Raw genomic sequence first — 17,377 nt, 5'->3', positions numbered from 1 at the left:
GTGTAAATGTGGACTTTTAAGTGTAATTTACAGCAAATGTAGCTGGACTAATTTTATAGCATAGTCGCTGCTAATATCACTGCACTAGTTACACAGTAGACCTAAAAGCACACAGAGGTTCTCCATGGCTACTGTTTTCTCTGAGGCCTAAGACTTGCAAATGTTGCCAAAACAAAGATGGTCTCAGGATTTGTCATAATGGACCAATAGCCTGAGCTCAGCAGCCTCAATAGTATGCAGGTCAACATCCAACATCCCATTTTTTCCCTGGCTGTTGAGTCTGCTATGTACTCTCAAGAGCAAATCCTAAAAGAAAGCGCGAGCTAAATGGGGTTCCATCTTTGATTTGGCGGGGTGCAAAGCCATTGGCCCACAGCCACAAAGGAGCTTAGGCAATGGAGAGGGCCTCAGAAACATGGTGTAGCTTTCTCACAATTGCTGCTGTTGCATGGACACACCGCTCTTGAGGAAGTAACATGAGAGAGGCTTGTCTTGTTGGTGTTGTCTTGCTTTTACTCCTAAGCCATGTCTCAAGGCTGTTTACTTTCAGCAGCTTTGATGCAACTCCAACTCAAGATGGTATCAGGGTGTGGATTTTAACCTAAGCTTGTCCTGTTCTGCTTGCCATTCTTCTACTTCAGAGCACAAGAGTGCTATCAGGTTAAAGAAGCTAATAGTATTTTTTTTTTTTTTTTTTTTTTTAAATGGTCAAATGTCAAAAAGTAGAAGAACAGTTTTGTGCCAGTGGAAACAGGTTTGCTTCTGATGGCACTAATGGTTGTACTTTTTGTCAAATGGCTTTGTCACTAGGACTTCACATAAAGATCCACTGAAAGCTGCAGGGAGTGGAGCACAGACACTTTTTTCCCTTTCTTTTTTTTTTTTTTAAATTCCCTGTGTGCTGTTACTGACTAATACAATCATTATGAATGGCTCTGGGAATGTGCACAGTCAAGAGCTTTTAGTGCTGGACTCAAAACAATCCTCTATTTCTTATCTGCTAATGTTGGATATAAAATGATGTAAAAGCCTAAAGTGGTGAGAGCATTAACATCAAACTATTCAGTCCATTAAAAGCCTAATGTATTCTATAGCGTGTTTTTGAGCAATGTTATCAAGTAATTAGCCCAGTTTAACAGTATTTAAAGCTATCAAATATAAAATCTATTTCTTTCTTTTGAGAAATGTTTACAAAAAGGCATTAACAGCAAATAGTAAACTGGAGGGTTAGTCCCATTTTTCATCATAATTCTCAAGCCCATTAAAATCTTCATGTATGCAACCTGTGTCTTTTCTGTTATTCTTAGCAGAAGACCAGTATGCACAAACCAGCCAGTTGTTCAATCTCTATAAATCTGAAAAGCACAAACTGCTGAGCAGTGACTCGTATATCAGTCTATTATATACTACAGGGCTGACTGTATTAAACAAATGGCTAGGCCTGCAGCTGGAAAAGAGAGGCAATATAGAGAGAGCAGAGGTTATTGTCTAATTTAAATCTTGGCTGCTTTCCCAGAACTATACCACATTCCAATTTGTGGCTGTGTTGCTTGGCGCTACTGACAGAGGTCCGGCTGCAAATACTCTCGGGCTCCTCTCCAGAAATGCGTCTCCAAACTGACAATCAACAAGTTGGCAGAGATTAACGGAATGATGGGAGCAAATTAGGTAAAATAATGAAAATGCACTAATATAGATGCCGTGCTCTGTTATTTTCTTCCACCTGTGGTTGCAATAATGTATCTATAATCATTAAGACTTGATGTGCAACAACACAGGCTCATAAAGAAAGCCAGTACATTGCTTCTGTAATGTCTTTGAGTTCCATAATGAAATAGCAGCTGGAAAAGACATCTGTGAACACATAGTAGTTACAGAATGGTTGAGTGAGCTCTTAGAAGCAATTAGCTGTTTCAAGCATTTTCTCCTTGGCATACTATTGTCCGTTCATCTGCTAGATTGACAGCACACCAGGACATCATTAGCAAACCTGACAGCTGTTGAGTCGCAGACATTGTTTTTCTTGTGACAGCCACCATCAGGCTAAGTGCTTCACTAGTGTTTTTAACAGTATTTAAACTCAAAATGTCACTTTAACATTTCCTACTTCAAAAGCAGCGTGAGATTAAGATACCAGCTTTGAATAATTACAAACACTAAGCCTCAACTTTGATTCCGTATCATTGCACTGACATTTAAAAAGATTCGGAACAAAGACACATTACACATCTTTTAGTCATAATGCAAAAGTTATTCCTCTCCTCGGTGTAAAAAGACAGGTTGGAGATCAAAGGCGTATGAAAAACCTAGAGGTCTGCTTTGTGTGGAAGTGGCATTTTTTTATTTTTTATTTTTAAATGGAGAAGATAAGTTAGGAAAGTGTTTACACATTTTTTTTTAAACAAAAACTAATGCAAAAGCATTTGTTTAATAAGACTTGTCAGTCTGTGGCCAATCAAAAGCAACCATATCTGGACTTAATTTCCCTAACGATGGTATCACACAAGAGAAAATAATCATATACATTATACCTGTAAAAATCCTCCCTGTACAGGTATGCTTATTTTCTGCTTTGACAACAACTCCCTTTGAGCTATTTTTATCTAATTTCAGTGCAGGCGGCTAAGGGGGGGAAAAAAAAAAAAAAAAAAAAAGGGGGGGGGGGTTACTGACATTTTCTGTATTTGAGCCTTGCCCTCTATTTTAGGACCATGCTGAGTTCTTCCACTAAAATAAATGACAGCACGACAATCTACTCTGAACTCGCACCTTTCCGCGCACATGTTCTCCCATCACTCTTCATTTATCTTCATTAGGTTTGTTTGACCCATCACCAATCCTCTGCCAGTGTAAATGTAAACACTACAGTCCATAGAGATCATCTCTATATGTGATATCTTGCAGAGGTGAAGAGCAGCTAAATGTAAATGGCCGACATGTATATGAAAACCCACTCTGGAGTAGTCGTGTAACAAACCTAGAAAGATAAATTCCACCGATCCAATTAATCAATATATAAACAAAGCCTGTGATGAGAAAAATCAGTGATTTCAACAGGGGGCGCCATGCTGTAAACTACCGACTACAGGTTTAAGCAGGAGTGCGGAACAGAAATCCCACTGTCAACTTGTCATCGGCTAATTTACCTGGAGCCAGAGGGGGAGATTCACTGGACACATAGGGAGAGTTAATCTCTTCATTCATCTTTCGCTAAAGAGATCGACCCAATTAGCTTGCCACATTGACTGACAGCCCTTGTGTCTGCTTTTCTCCCTTGACTTTTCCCTTGCTTTTTAAAAAAAAGAAAAGAAAAAATCAGGAGTTATGCAGTTTATGCTGGCCCCAGCTGAAGGCTGTGAAAATTATTCGAGAGTACTGTACAACAGTGAAATAATCATGATGGCTTTATTCAAATATGTCGAGTCTGAAATATTCACCACTACAATTTGCTGTGACTGATTAGCCAATGGAAGGGCTGCTTGGGGATAGCTCTCCAGAGCTCTGTAATTGAGCGGATTTGACTTGGGAGAGTTTTTCTTCTCCTGATAACTACACATTCCCTTTTGAAATGTACTTTTCCTTTTTTAGCCTTTCCTGGGAGCCAGTGAACATCAGAGTTATAACGCTTGCAGAAACAGCATGTATGTAGGACAGTTTATATTCTGATCGTCATCTGTTTAAAATGTGACTCCACATTGTGTGGATTTAATCATTTCCCACTGTATCACTGGTTGAAGGGCAGAGAGTGCAGAAACATCAGATCTGTAACCTCAAAGATCAGGGACAACAATAGCCTGAAGGTCTGCCACTGTGACCATCCATTTGACATAAATCTCTATGTTCCAATACAGATATTGTAGTGACAATTTCCCAAGTGCACCTTTATATTCTGCAGTTGGTTTATACATGTGAGGACTCGCAAACCAAAATCAGGAATAGGAAACAGTGCGCAGAAAGAAAGAACATCAAATGTGTAACAATGAGCCGTTTCATTTTAATTCTGTATGCTTAATTATAACATTAATATGTCAATCCTGATTTTGTCCGGTTCTGGAGACAAGGCTACATTTACAAATATCCGTGTGCCAAAACGTACTGAAAACAGCTTTCTTCTTTCACATTAAATCTCATTTATTTTCTACAGGGGGAAAAAAGAAAAAGATGTTGTTATTCTTTTTCAAAAACACACCACTAATGCTCTGGGGCATGGTTTGTCATTGTTATTCAGTGCTCGCTCACCTACACTTAAAACATGATCCTTCTGGATTTTAATTAAGCACCAAGGTACCTCCCAGGGGGTTCTGGCTTGGCAAAGGAAACTACTTTGATTTATGTACTACTTTGTTGTTCCTGCTTGAAGCTTGCATGTTATGAGAGACTGTGGTGATGAATGAAAGAACTGGGCAATTATTCTTATTTGTTAATTAGTTCCTGTTGGGAATGCATTATTGTGGATTCCAACACTTTACCTGTCAACAGCTATGTTAGGACTGACTAAACCGAGTATCATGCTACAAGCTGGGTGCATGTTCGTACATGTTTGATTGAAATTGAATGTTAAATCAACTAAAGCTGTTAGGAATTTGCCTGATTGTCAAGCATGCCAGCAGAATAATGCAGCAATTTACATGCATCCCACTCTACCCACCCCACCCACACAGCAGAAAATGGTACAAATCAGCAAAAATACTTATTTGCAGAACCCGATGCAATGCTATTTCAACAGCAACACTATTCAAACAGAATTTACTGGCTGTTAAACAAGCAATTAACAACAGCTCGAGAACATTTAGTAGAAGTGCCAATTACTGATAAACCTCTCAGACTTGGGGATATAGGAGAATTTGACACCATAGTCTTATGCATTAATGCACAAGGCAAAACAATAAACCCATAAAATATTAACAGCCGCATTCAAATCAAAGTGGGAGCTGACGACAAATCTCTCGGTGTCACTTGAAAGGGAAGTTGGCCAGGCACCTCAGTGACACAAGGATGGTTTAAGAGGAAGACCTTGTGCAAGCTCTGCTCTCCTGGATGCATATCAGAAGCTAATGGACTCTCAAAACTACAGGGGTGCTGCGGGATTGCCACGATTAGCTCGTGGAACTGCTGAAGGTCACCACTGCTGAGCTGAGCAGCCACAAGCCTTCATAAAACCATGCAGCGTATCATTATTTTCAAAGTGTTTCATTATGGACGGTTAACCTTGGCTAACTCCAACCTAACACTTTAATCAGATGCCTGTAATGCTTTGGAAACATTGTAATCATTCAGTTTCTCTTCTTGTTTATCAGCGGGGGAGAAAAATAATATTGGAACTCCTTAAAAAAATGTTTTCCAAGGTTGTGCAGGTATTTGAAAAGTTACACTATTGAGTCAGAACCACCACAGATTAGAAACTCGATCAGTTTCCTTGGAAGGAATGTCATTTAAATGAATTGTCAGTGGCTGTCCGCAGAAGGAAAGCCCTGGCCAATGTAAAGGCCTCACAGACCTTGATCTTGTTTCTACTTCTGCCATCCCACACTACGACCACATGCAAGAGCTCACAAGCCAGCAGAAACATACATGCACATGACAGTAAACAAGGACATACTGTGAATGAGCCTCAATTTCACCTCAGAAATATCAGAAGTTGACTCAAGAATTTCATGGCCTCCATTCATAATCCCGCAATTGAGGTTTCTGGAGAATGGACCTTTATTATGTGGTTGGAGCTTTTACTGAGGCTGTGTCCATTGTTCCTTTTTATTGTGGAACTGAATAAAAACTAGATAGATTCATGAATACTGCATGATTTTCATCAAATAGAAAATCTCTTGGAAGAATTCTCAAAGCAGTGTTATTTCAGTAACATGTTGAGAGCTGTTTATTCAAATGAGGACAGCTGATGGGCAATTATAACCAAAAGAATAATGTCAGACGGAAGACAAGAGGTTTTTTTTCCTATTTTGTTTTTTATTTTTAAATGCTGAATATTTTTAATTTGAGTTCCCCACAGGATTTACTCCTGACAAATAGAGATTAAAATCTTTCTGGATTTATGGGAGCCATAAAAAAAGCTGTTGGTTGAGGGCGAGGAAAAGATTATCATCTTAGATCAATATTGAAAAAGTTCAGTGTGCCGTGTCTCATTCTTCAGGTCGGGTCTGCGCAGAAATAAAGAGAGTGATGGCAAAACAGACAGCTGAAATACAAGTTATTGTTGTTGAATTCCTGTGGCCTTGTTAAAGAAATGGATACAAAGACATTTCTGACAAACCAAGGTATGAAAGAGATATTAAAGGGCAAACATTTAAGAAGAGCTGTTTCACTCCCCTTAGGGACTAAAAAGAAAAAGACAATCCTCGAGCAATCAGCGCTGTGTAACAAGAGCTTGATTCACTGCAACTGAATAACGATGACAAAAAAAACCCCCACAGTAGTCATATCAGAGGACTCCTATCAGTCTTAAGTATGTTTATAGAAGATTGAATCAAGGTGCTGCAGGTTGAGATAGCAGATTTTTTTTTAACTCTGGGGACTATTAAAACTCTTGTTCAAGGGGTAACGCAGGTCTGTAGGCAGCAGTATTCCTGCTATGGTAGTTATTATATGAAAAGAAAATATCATCTAACTGACTCACACTTTGTTTGAGACATCGTGTAAACAGGGGACAAAACGGTAATCAAGGTTATAAATTTTACCAGAAAGTGTCAAATACATCTAATTTTTTATTTTTAAAGGAGTGCTTTCATCGTTTCCTGCATGATAAACAGGTTTTCTTTCAAGTTAGTCTTCCTTGAACTCTGATGCAGTTCTGCTTGAAAACATGCCATCCATTTCGCCATTCAAACAAAAGTTTTATTTACCTACATTATTTAAGCTCTTTGTCCAACGGGTCTAAGGGATATTTGCACACCTGCTACTATTGTCAGTCCTTTTAGTGCAACCTGGTAACAAGCTGCATTATGGGAATGTGTGATGTAGGAGGGGGGCAGCAGAAAAAAGGGAGGATTAATCACACTGTGTAACAAGTAATACTACACACCTGCAGCTCATAGCCCTGTAATGAGAGAGAAATTCACACTCAACCTGATATATGAGCAAAGGTTGGGATCATGAATAATAATACCTATGACGAGGCTGGTTTCGGTTTAACGGTTAAAGCAAACTGAAGCATATAACAAATTCAACCCCCAACCAGCGTTTATGCCTTTCAGTAAAATATCTCAATTTTGAATAGTTTTCAGTATTTATCTAACTCAAAGGTCATTTAGATGCAGAAATTAGGAAAAGCTGAAAGAATAAAGTCTAAATGTGAAAACAGAAGCGATAAATTCAACCTGCACTGCTAAGAAAATATTACCCATAACTGTATGAGACATCCATCAGTGGCCTGTGCACTTGACAAAGAGCCAAAGGCTTAAGTCAAGCAAGTCAAGTTAAAAGGAAAACTGCAGAATGTTTTGATACAGTCTGTGAGCCCATTAAGAGAATTGGACATTAGATCTATGAAACATGGAATGGCTGCCTCTCTGGAAAGCTTTAAAAATGAATGCGTCTTAACAGCGAGGCTAACCACTAAAGGGACACAACACTTATTGAATCAGCCAACCAGAAGTGATTGACTGGTCCTTTTGAAACTGCTTAATTCATGGTTAGAAACTGTTTTCTGGAGCACAGGGGGTTCTTCTTCCTCCTTTTAATAAGTCAACAAGGTTGAAGCTGTCAAAAATGTAGTGAGCCAAAACCAGATTAAAACAGTTGATCATAGTGGAAAAATCTCTCTTAAGGGGCTCTGTCTTGAACAAAAATGGGCACAGCATTGACTCATTCAATAGAACTTCTGAAGGTTAATGATATCTTTGGCCTTACATAACTTAAAGGTGCATTACACTAGAAGAGGTTGGTGTCGTTTAAGAATTGTACACAACAACATGTGTGCAAGGAACCATGCTATTGGTAACATATGCTAACACAAAACCTCTTAGTTAATCCTTCTTTTCAAAAACCATTTACCATTTCATTAATTTCCTGTCATATGATCAACAAGAATCATAGACACCATTCAATAAAAAATATGATCTTGTAGTGCTGTACCTCGGGATTACAGACTACAATCCCATGAGGATTTGGGTGAGTGCTACTTTGCGCTTCAGACAACCTCTGCAATGACACAGACACCTTTGACATAACCTCACAACCATTAATTTTTCCACACTGTCAATCATTTAACTTATTGTTTTAAAACTAAAAAAAAATCGTACATATTGCGTACCTCCTCATGTCACAGCTTAACAAACCTCTTGTACGCCAACTCTGTTTGGTATTTGAGTAAACTCTCAGTCTTATCTTAAGACATCAAACCCTAAAGCTAAATCTCAACCCCCTCGCTGACCTGGACAATGTCATCTTCTCCACTTTTATAGGGAACTCTGTGGTCTAGATGAGTTCCATCTTTTGGTGTATCTCTTGAGTTATGGGTGCTTTTTAAGTGAGCTCAGCTCATGCTAATGCTTTGCCATACAATTTCAACATATGTTTTAATGAAGTCAGCAGTGAAATTATTACTGTCATTTTTTCATTTGAACTTTAATGATGCATTAACTAATTAGATATTTGAGAAAAGTCATAACACGGCTCCACATGTAACTAAGAACTTAAAGATCTAAATGATGTTAATTTACTTTTTTTAAAGCTATCCAAATGAGAACAAGTGTTGATTTATCCAGAAAGTCCTTAAAACACTGAAAAGAAAAACAACAACTCTTCTGTAATAACTTACCATAATCTTTTGTTATGATTCATGATTTGAACGGTGTAGTGATGTTGTTTACATGACAACACTGTGCATCTGTTCTCTTTATACCACTGGAAGAGATGTTTTTGAAACAGCCACATAGCTACACATAGTCAAAAGGGAGAATTTGTCATTTTATTAAGCAGGGCGAGGACAGACAACAGTGGAGTGGATCCTTGAGGTGAAACTATACGCACAAGGAAAGCCTACAGCACTAAGACACTCCATATCCAAGCATGATTTCTTTTTTGCTTTTAATGTGGTTTCCCCTATTTTTCATTGGACATGAGATTACATCAAGACCAAATCAGCACAGCAAGATGGTTCTTGTCTATAGAATGGTGCCTTATGGTTTGCAAATCGACCAGTTGGGAAATAACTTCATGGTGTGAGGTCTGCCTAAATGAACCACACTGAGTAATGCACAAGGAGATGTAATGAAGTGGATTTATGAGCAGTGATGGCAAGATTACAGAAGGTCTTTACGAGTGCTGATCTGGGTAATGGTCTATGTCTGTTGAAGATTTCAGAGCTGGAGGATTTGTCACATCCACCTCATAAACAAAGTGGACAACCTGATGTTATGTTTTCCACTCTGTTGGATCAGATTGTCATACGGTTGCAGAATGCTTGTGGGATCAAAGCAACAACCATTAATGTTGCTCAGAAGAAATGGCATGCAGAAAATGGAGCTGGGCATTTACAAAATACGTGTAGTGCCGTCTGCCACATATAGCAGTCATTCTTACAGACAGGAGCTCCAAGTGCACAGTGCGTCTTCGTGTAGAACAAACTAAAAATAACACTCTCTTGTCTCACTGGGAAAATTAGGTGTTTAATAAATCTGCTGAACTACATCTCCTGACAAGCTACAATTAAAGGACTCAGCAAAACACATCAGCTATTCACTTCTTGGACATTTAAACATTTAACATGCACCTTGGAGTCATATCCATCAAGTGTTGAGTTTGACAAAGCAGACAGCCTCCCTGCCCCTCCCCAAGACACGCACACACGGCATTACCGCACACACACATTTAAAGTTGTGTTTGGATATGTTTAGAATGTGTGTGATGAAATGGCACCAGCTGTGTACACTGGAGAGATGCACAAGGCCCCCTGGTTAAGAGAGTTAACCCCTTCCCTCCCGCTGGAGCTTAAGTGACAGCAGAGACAAAAGAAACCTGACGTACTATGCTTTGGACAAAAGAGGTTATTGCCCAGGGGTTAGCTAATGTGAAGCTACATTAATTCACTTCCTCCAGACCTTAAAATCTGTGTTGTTCCTGGTTTCCTTACATATGCATGTGTCAGTAGAGCTCATATAAACTAAGTAGTTCATGGCCTACGGCCCATTTCCCCCGCTCAGTAAAATCCTTTAAGAAGTCCATCATTTTGGGTCTTGAAGAACTTTCTAATCAGGGAATAACAGCAGAGCTAGTCTGTCATATTATAGCTTATGGATGATAAAATACAAAGCCGACAATAAACAAATTATCCAGAGTCCTTTATCAATATGTGGTCGAAAAACAACAAAATAAAGCATGTGTAGCTAAAGAGGATTTGTCATCAAGATCATTTCTCAGAAAAGACTTATTATGCTGCACATAAGGCTGTAATCCTTAACAACTGAGTCCAAGTTGATTTGGCACTACCTGTTGTTAATAGTCTGTGGTTTCATGCAACAGCAAACACAGCATGTGCATCTAAAAATCAGTGTACAGTGCAACCGCCAAACTATTAACCCTGCCTTAATCAGTAATCAGTTTGTTACCTTTGCAAGTTAATTGGTTGATGAAACATGTCTACAGTTTGGATTTTTTTTTTCCCAGACACAGTCAGCAAATATGATTTTTGAATATATAAATTGTTAAAATGCTGACAACATTATTAAAAAAAAGCCTAGTCACAAATTTCTAAGATGTTTAATTATAGTTTGCCCTTTCCTTTTAAAATGCTTCATTAAGCACAAACTGTTGTATGTCTCTTAACAGCACTACACAGCAACACAGCAGAGATCCTGCAAGACTTCCCCCCCTTCTGTAGCTTTTGTCATGTACAAAGGCTACAGAATCTCATAGCAATGTGTTTATCTACATCCCTCTGCTATACTGCCATTAAAATACTCCAATGTATGGTCAATTCTCAACTGCAATGAATTATAATGTCTCAGTGGTGCTGGTATTAGTTTTCCAAATAAACCTTCAATTTTAGCACCAGTGCAGGTGAGGAGTTTGTATTAACATCTGTTGGTGATTTCTTGGCGCCTGGAGGTAATGAAAGCCCACACTAAATGGATACTGTATCTGAAACATTATTAAACCTTTAGGAAAAAAAGACCAGATGGCAATAAATATGGCTATAACAGAGGGTCTCTTTCAAGAAACCATTAAACTCAATCACATTTGACTTTTACAAATACCAAAACTAGTTAAATCCAAACAGCTCTTTGTCTTTGGTTTATGTTGTGCCTGACTGAGGAGCTTGCCTAGAGAAAACAAGCAGCCTTAACCATGTTGCATCACTGAAATCTCTTTGAATAATAAATAAGTGCATATATATGTACGAGCTCATACACAGATTTAAAAAGTTTATCAAACTTCAAAAGGGAACTTTTATAAAATTTTACCGACTACAACCTGGTGTTGTTAGAAGAATCCAAAGAGCCAGGAAAACCAATAGTCATTATCAGATAAATTGAAAACAACGCTACCTGAAGTAACAACCAATCAGTAAAAGTAGGAGCCTTGGTGTTTTTGCCCTTGAGCATACCTGTTCCGTGTTCACCCTCAAGTCAAGGTAGTTTAAGAGAAATAGACCCCACTGTGACAGCCTCGTCACTCACCCTGCACACGCTGTAGTCAATGTTTATAACCCACAGAAATAAGCCTTTACAATTTCAGTTTCAATAGAGAAACCGTGTTTAATTTCTCCAAACTGCAACAAGGGAATTTTTCTCACAAAATAGATTTTATATGAGAATTATTCAGCTTTGTGAAGTTGTGGCATGTTTCTCCTCAGCACCTTCATCTCTGTGCCAAAAAAAGGGAAAGAAATGGCAGCTTCATTAGTCATGACTGCAGCACCTAATTAAGTTTGTGCCACTCGTTTGGATTTTTCTGTAAATTTAAAAGAATCTCTGATGTTTGAAAGTGCCTCTGGGCCCTTCTGTCTCTCTTGTCATTAAAATTGAACATTTCCTGCACCAGCATTTTGAGTGGGTATTGCCTGTTTTCAAATCAAAACTGTAAATCTAGTGAAAGTTTGGCTGCTCGCAAAAGGTGCTGTGACAGCTTATAAATAGATTAAAGAAGTAATGCTTCAGCTCTGTGACTTGTAAGCATGCCACATCTTTTAGATGACTAACCGCTCTGCATTGTGCTACCTTTCAGCAAGCCGATTCAAATAAATTGGAGGCTTATTTGAAAGATGCATGCAAAAGAGCTTATTTGTTCACAGTGGAAAGGCATTGTAATTAGCATGAAATGCATGCTTTGTACTCTCTCTCTCTCTTCCTCTTTCCAACGTAACTGGTAGAGATACTGGATAAGCACCTTCTCACCACCCTCTCTCTCACTCTATGCCTCCTTTTGCATTGTGGCCAATTACTGTTACAGATGGAAAATTTCACTTGACCCGGGGATTTTATGAGCAGGAATAAAATCGCACTTCAACTTTTACACCAATTCAAAGCAATGTGGTTAAAGTTTCTTGAGGCTGATGAAGACATGATGAAATTGGGCACATATGACAACTTGGCCAAATGACAAAGAGCTGATGAAACACTGAGACAAACCTGGTAACTGTTTTAAGCAGCATCAGATTGCAAATAGAGCTGCATTACGGGGCTGAATAATTTGAGAGGGGGGTAGTGTGTCGTGTCTAAGTGTGCATGTGTGTCTGTGTGTGTTTGGGGGTGGGGGGGGGGGGGGTATCATTGTTTAAACTTCATAAAAAACTGTTCTTTTTGACTGCCACAATGATGTTCTCTCCTGCTGTTATACAAGAGAGTCAAGTTAGTGACTGATCACAGGCCTAACAGTGCGCGTGTTACATCACTGACAAAACATTACAAATCATCAACTGTGTTTTACATAACCTCATAAGCTCCAGTTGCAAGAGTTATTAAACTTCAGCTTTGTTCTTATTCACAGCTCGGACACGGTGGCGTTTGTATACAAATGCGAGGAAGCGAACAGATCAACATGTAAACAATGCAAATACATCATGCAACCTGGCAGTGGGCAGATAAAACTGTAGTGCACAGTATGACAGTCAAGAGTTTAACTGATGCCATGGGTAAGATAAGTGCACAACACGGCGCAACGCTGACAATGAATAGATTCATACGGAACAGATAGTGAGCTGTCCATTCCTCTTTCTGCTTGTGCATGCTTTTTTCCCCCTGAAATGTTAATGAGGAACATGATACTTGGAGCTCATTCTAAGAACTGCTTGCAAATGCAGTGAACAACATGAACTGAAGGCGGTTTGAAAATGAGGTTAAATACACAGCAGTTAACCAAACGACCAACAACCATTTCTTTATCGTGTTGTCATTTTATTTAACTGCATGACGTGGCCGGTCATGAAGAAGAGCAGGTACCTGACAGCCTACATCTTTTTTTGTTTAAATCACATTTGAACTGTAATGACAGGATGTTGAGAAACACGGAACCCTAAAGGCAACAGCGCCCATGACTGTGGAGCACGTCAGTCTGTGAGAGTTTAGCAGTGCGACGAGGCAGGTTTGAGCTGGACAAAAAGTAACACTGTGCCGCTACACTTGTCCTGTGCTCCCGTTTCCTTTCCTAATGAACAACAACAAAGTTTGCGGCAAGAGAGGAAAGTACTGATTAGGCGGAAAGAGAACTCTGATTCAAGGAAGGAGGAAGTGAGTAAGGGGAATTCTAATTAAATCAACGGTCAGAGTTTCAATAATTAAGCTAAAAACTGTGTACTAGTGGTTCCAGTCCCAACGTGATCGCACAACACAAAACAACACTACGGCGCGAAACGGGAAGGATTTCTCACCTTATTGAAGTTGTAGTAGCCCAAACAGTGGGCAAAATCCAGGTTTGGTGGATCTCCCGGAATAGAATTTCCACCGGCAGTCGGATAAAATCTTACATCCATGGTGTGTGAGGGAGCCGCGCAGCTGTAGTTGTAGCCTGCTCTGCACGGAGCTCAATTTGTTTCTGCCGTTTACAATCCAAGCGCACAGATAGATGGAGAAAGAAAGGCGGCGAAACTGACCCAAGCTTTGTTGGGTTAAACGAGATATTACGGTAAGAGAAAGGGGGACAGGTAAAGTTAGGATATTCCTCTTTTTACACCTTACACCAGTCGCTTCATTTCTGTGGAAATCCACATGAACGCTGGACTGAGCCCAGGAAGCTGTCCCTCAAAGAGCAGCAGACGCTGTGTGCCCATGCATTTACACACAGCTGCTGCTGTATACAAAGAAGCCACGAGACCGGCGAGTGAGCGTGGGTCCACCTCCTTTTTCCTCCTTCAGACGCAGAGAGGGGGAAGGAAAGGGGAAAATGAAAACTCTAGGAAAGTGGTAATAAATACCACGAAGTAAAGTCCGCGCGTCAGGATAGCGCTCAAAAACGTGCCCGCGTCCTCCGCCGTGTTTCGCAGAAGTTTATTTTTCCAACTTGTAAAACTAGTTGGTGAAGCAGTTTGAGGAAGGAGCAACTAGCTGGCCGCTCGAGCCCATCTGCTAAACACAGGTTTTGTACAACAAGCTGAACAACACTCCACAGATGGTGCAATTAGTGAATGTGATGTACTACACTGAGTATCTCCGTTCAGCCTTCGGCTCTGCCTGTCGTAGTGATGAACAAGGCAAAATGTGTGAACAAGCCAGCCACTCCCCAAACACACTAAGCCACTCCCATGAAAACACTGCATTTAAGTCCATGTGACATGTTGGCATATGATAATTGATCATAATTATGAGTCTGTATGTGTATATTTTCTTAGCATACCTTTTTATGCCCTTTTAAACGGTGACTTTCATAATGAATGGCAGGTTACATCCAAATGTAATTTTACATCTTACTCTGTTTTTACTCTGCATTACTCTGCCAAAGCCAACAGGTACGATAGCTCCTGCAGTTTTTCTCCCGTTTGTTTTTCCTTGATTCTGCGAATTTTAACCTTCAGTTTAGTTTTTCACTATGAAGCTTTTCCTCCCACTGCTACTGTATTTCATGTTAATGCATATTTTATACACGTTTCTGTCTGTGGCAGTTTGTCACATATGTTTTCAGAACTGACAAGTGTTTTTGATTTTCAAGTCATATTGGTACTGGTCACAGGGCACCGAACAATATACATAAGTAGACAAAAATGATACACCAGGTCGACATTAATCCACAGTTCAATGATTGAAGAAAACTTTACCTTTCCTAAGCTGGAAGCTTGCAAAAAGAGATGAAAAAATATAATCAAAATATACTTTTTTCTGGTTGGTAACTTCTACACAAAATATTATAGCAATAGCAGAAGGTTCTGTGGATTCAAAACATTTAACAAGGTTTTAAATAGGGCTAAACTGTTCAACACCATATATGAACTTCGATAGCTTTACTTTAGACAAGTAAAGCTCTTAAAACTGGTTAGTATTATGGTATAAACAACTTGAAAAAGAAAAAGGCAAAACAACTACAGATTTATCCCAAACAATCAGAAAACTGCTTTTTGCTGTCAGTAGTGAAGTGTCTTTTCAACTGGTTAAATTCCCATGGTAAGATAAGTTGAACTAGTTGGAAGTTTTGGTTTAAAATTGGCTGGAAGCACCATATTTTCACTAATCTTTTATTTACAGCATGTTTTAAGTGCAGTACAGAGTCTCCGCTGGGCAAATATGTTTTAAAAGTGCAGGTTGTGAAATGACAACTTACTAGCATTACAAATGAAGCACAGCTGTAAAGTTACAACAGTGCAAACTGTCCATTGCATTGTCCATGGAATGTGCATGTTTTCAGCTGGTAATGCAGAAAATGTATACATTTTTAAATTTTGTTCGTTTGTTCGTTTGTTTTGTTTTACTTGATTCTAATCTTCTGCTCATTCTCTTTTACATTGCTGAATACACAGCAGAGAGCAGAGAACACACAGCAATACAATTTAATCTGTAAAATGAATTTCACTCTAATCTGCTGACAAACTAAAGAGATTTCCACATCTCCTTTATTATGTTATGTGACAGCAACCTTTTAATGTTTAAATGGCTCCAGTTTGGATGGATCCACACAGAGCTCTAATGTGTAGTCATCATGTTAGAAACAAACAGCAGTACAAAGCGCTGTCTCGGGGTTCAAATAATTAATTTGAAACAATCTCTTATGTTATTTTCAACAGCATTACATTTTATTGTTCGACATATTTATGCTCTTTATAGATTTTTATGGCTATTTTCATCATCTCTGGTAACATTTGTCTGATAACTTGAAGTAGGCTATGCTCATAGGGATCGTTTGTGCATGCAATGCCCCTTTTTATGTGAGTGTATACAGAGCCTGAAGCAGAAAGCTTTGCTTAACAGAGAATGTTGATAACCACCATCAGTTTTGTCAAGTCAGCTAACGCAAAGAATTCCTGGCTGTGTTGAACTTCCCACCCAATATACCATCTGGTGTGGGCTAGCCCACCCACAAAGCTTTTTGCTCACTCAATACACACCAAATCAAAACTTACAAAAAGTATTTTTGTTGTTCACCTAGTGTAAATAATAATAATAACAATAATAATACACAAAACAGGAGTACCATTTCTAACTTCTTACTGAGTGGGAAGCCCACAGGCCAGCTCCAAAATCTCCTGCTGTACACCCTTTTAACGTCGTCATAGGTACATATGCACAGAGGTTTAATAAGCCCGCTTGTAAAAACTGATGACTCAACATGTTGTTTATGTTATATTTTTATTTTTCTGTCTCAATTTAAGCATAGGTCTGGTTTACAAGTAGCTTTTGCAATGCTAAGATGTGTTGTGACACTCTCTCTTGCTCTCCCTTGGTTAAGCTAACACTTTTAACATAGCGTAGATCTTTACTGACATGCTTTGGTGGGAGAAAAAGAGCTTCTGTGTCTTTATTTGCATTTCTGATTTGGTGCAGGGCACTATAAGAGATTTACAGATTTTGGAGAGTCTGTCTTTGCAATATAATTTTCAGTGTTCTTCAGCCTGTAGAAACTATACAGCTGCTACATATGGACTAGAACAAAGTAGTTTTCTAAATATTACTTTAACATCGTGTAAGATTTTTTATTATGTTTATTTTTTCCCATGCAGAAAGACACTATTCCCAGACAGAGAACCCAGTATTTGAACAGGGACTCAAACCAGCAACTTGAAGGTTACTAGTTGGCTGCTCTGACCTCTTCAAGTTGCCCATCTATTATTTCTAACACAGGATGCAAAAAATCCACCTGAACGTAAGTTACCAAATTTTCTTGCCAGTGATTTCTTAAAGTCTACACAGTTACAAAAAAGTAAATTTTTCAATAAAAATAAAGATTTACGGTTAGGGTTTTTGATTTGAGGAAGGGTTTTCTTGGTTCTGGCTTCTGTCAAGCT

The 17,377-nt window shown here is 38.9% G+C and overlaps 1 protein-coding gene across 1 annotated transcript in view; it reads right to left on the bottom strand.

Moving 5' to 3' along the window:
• tox3 (TOX high mobility group box family member 3) overlaps nucleotides 1-14,622 on the bottom strand; it is a 37,458-nt gene extending 22,836 nt beyond the window's left edge. The window contains exon 1 of the mRNA XM_080885321.1: nucleotides 13,820-14,622. Coding sequence (XP_080741447.1) covers nucleotides 13,820-13,921 — 102 coding nt within the window. The 5' untranslated portion in view covers nucleotides 13,922-14,622. The remainder of the gene's footprint in view (nucleotides 1-13,819) is intronic.
• Nucleotides 14,623-17,377: the final 2,755 nt, after the last annotated feature.

This window comes from Rhamphochromis sp. 'chilingali' (assembly GCF_963969265.1).
Source record: "Rhamphochromis sp. 'chilingali' genome assembly, chromosome: 6".
Classification (NCBI taxonomy): Eukaryota; Metazoa; Chordata; class Actinopteri; order Cichliformes; family Cichlidae; genus Rhamphochromis; species Rhamphochromis sp. 'chilingali'.
This window is presented reverse-complemented; position numbering and strand designations above follow the sequence as displayed.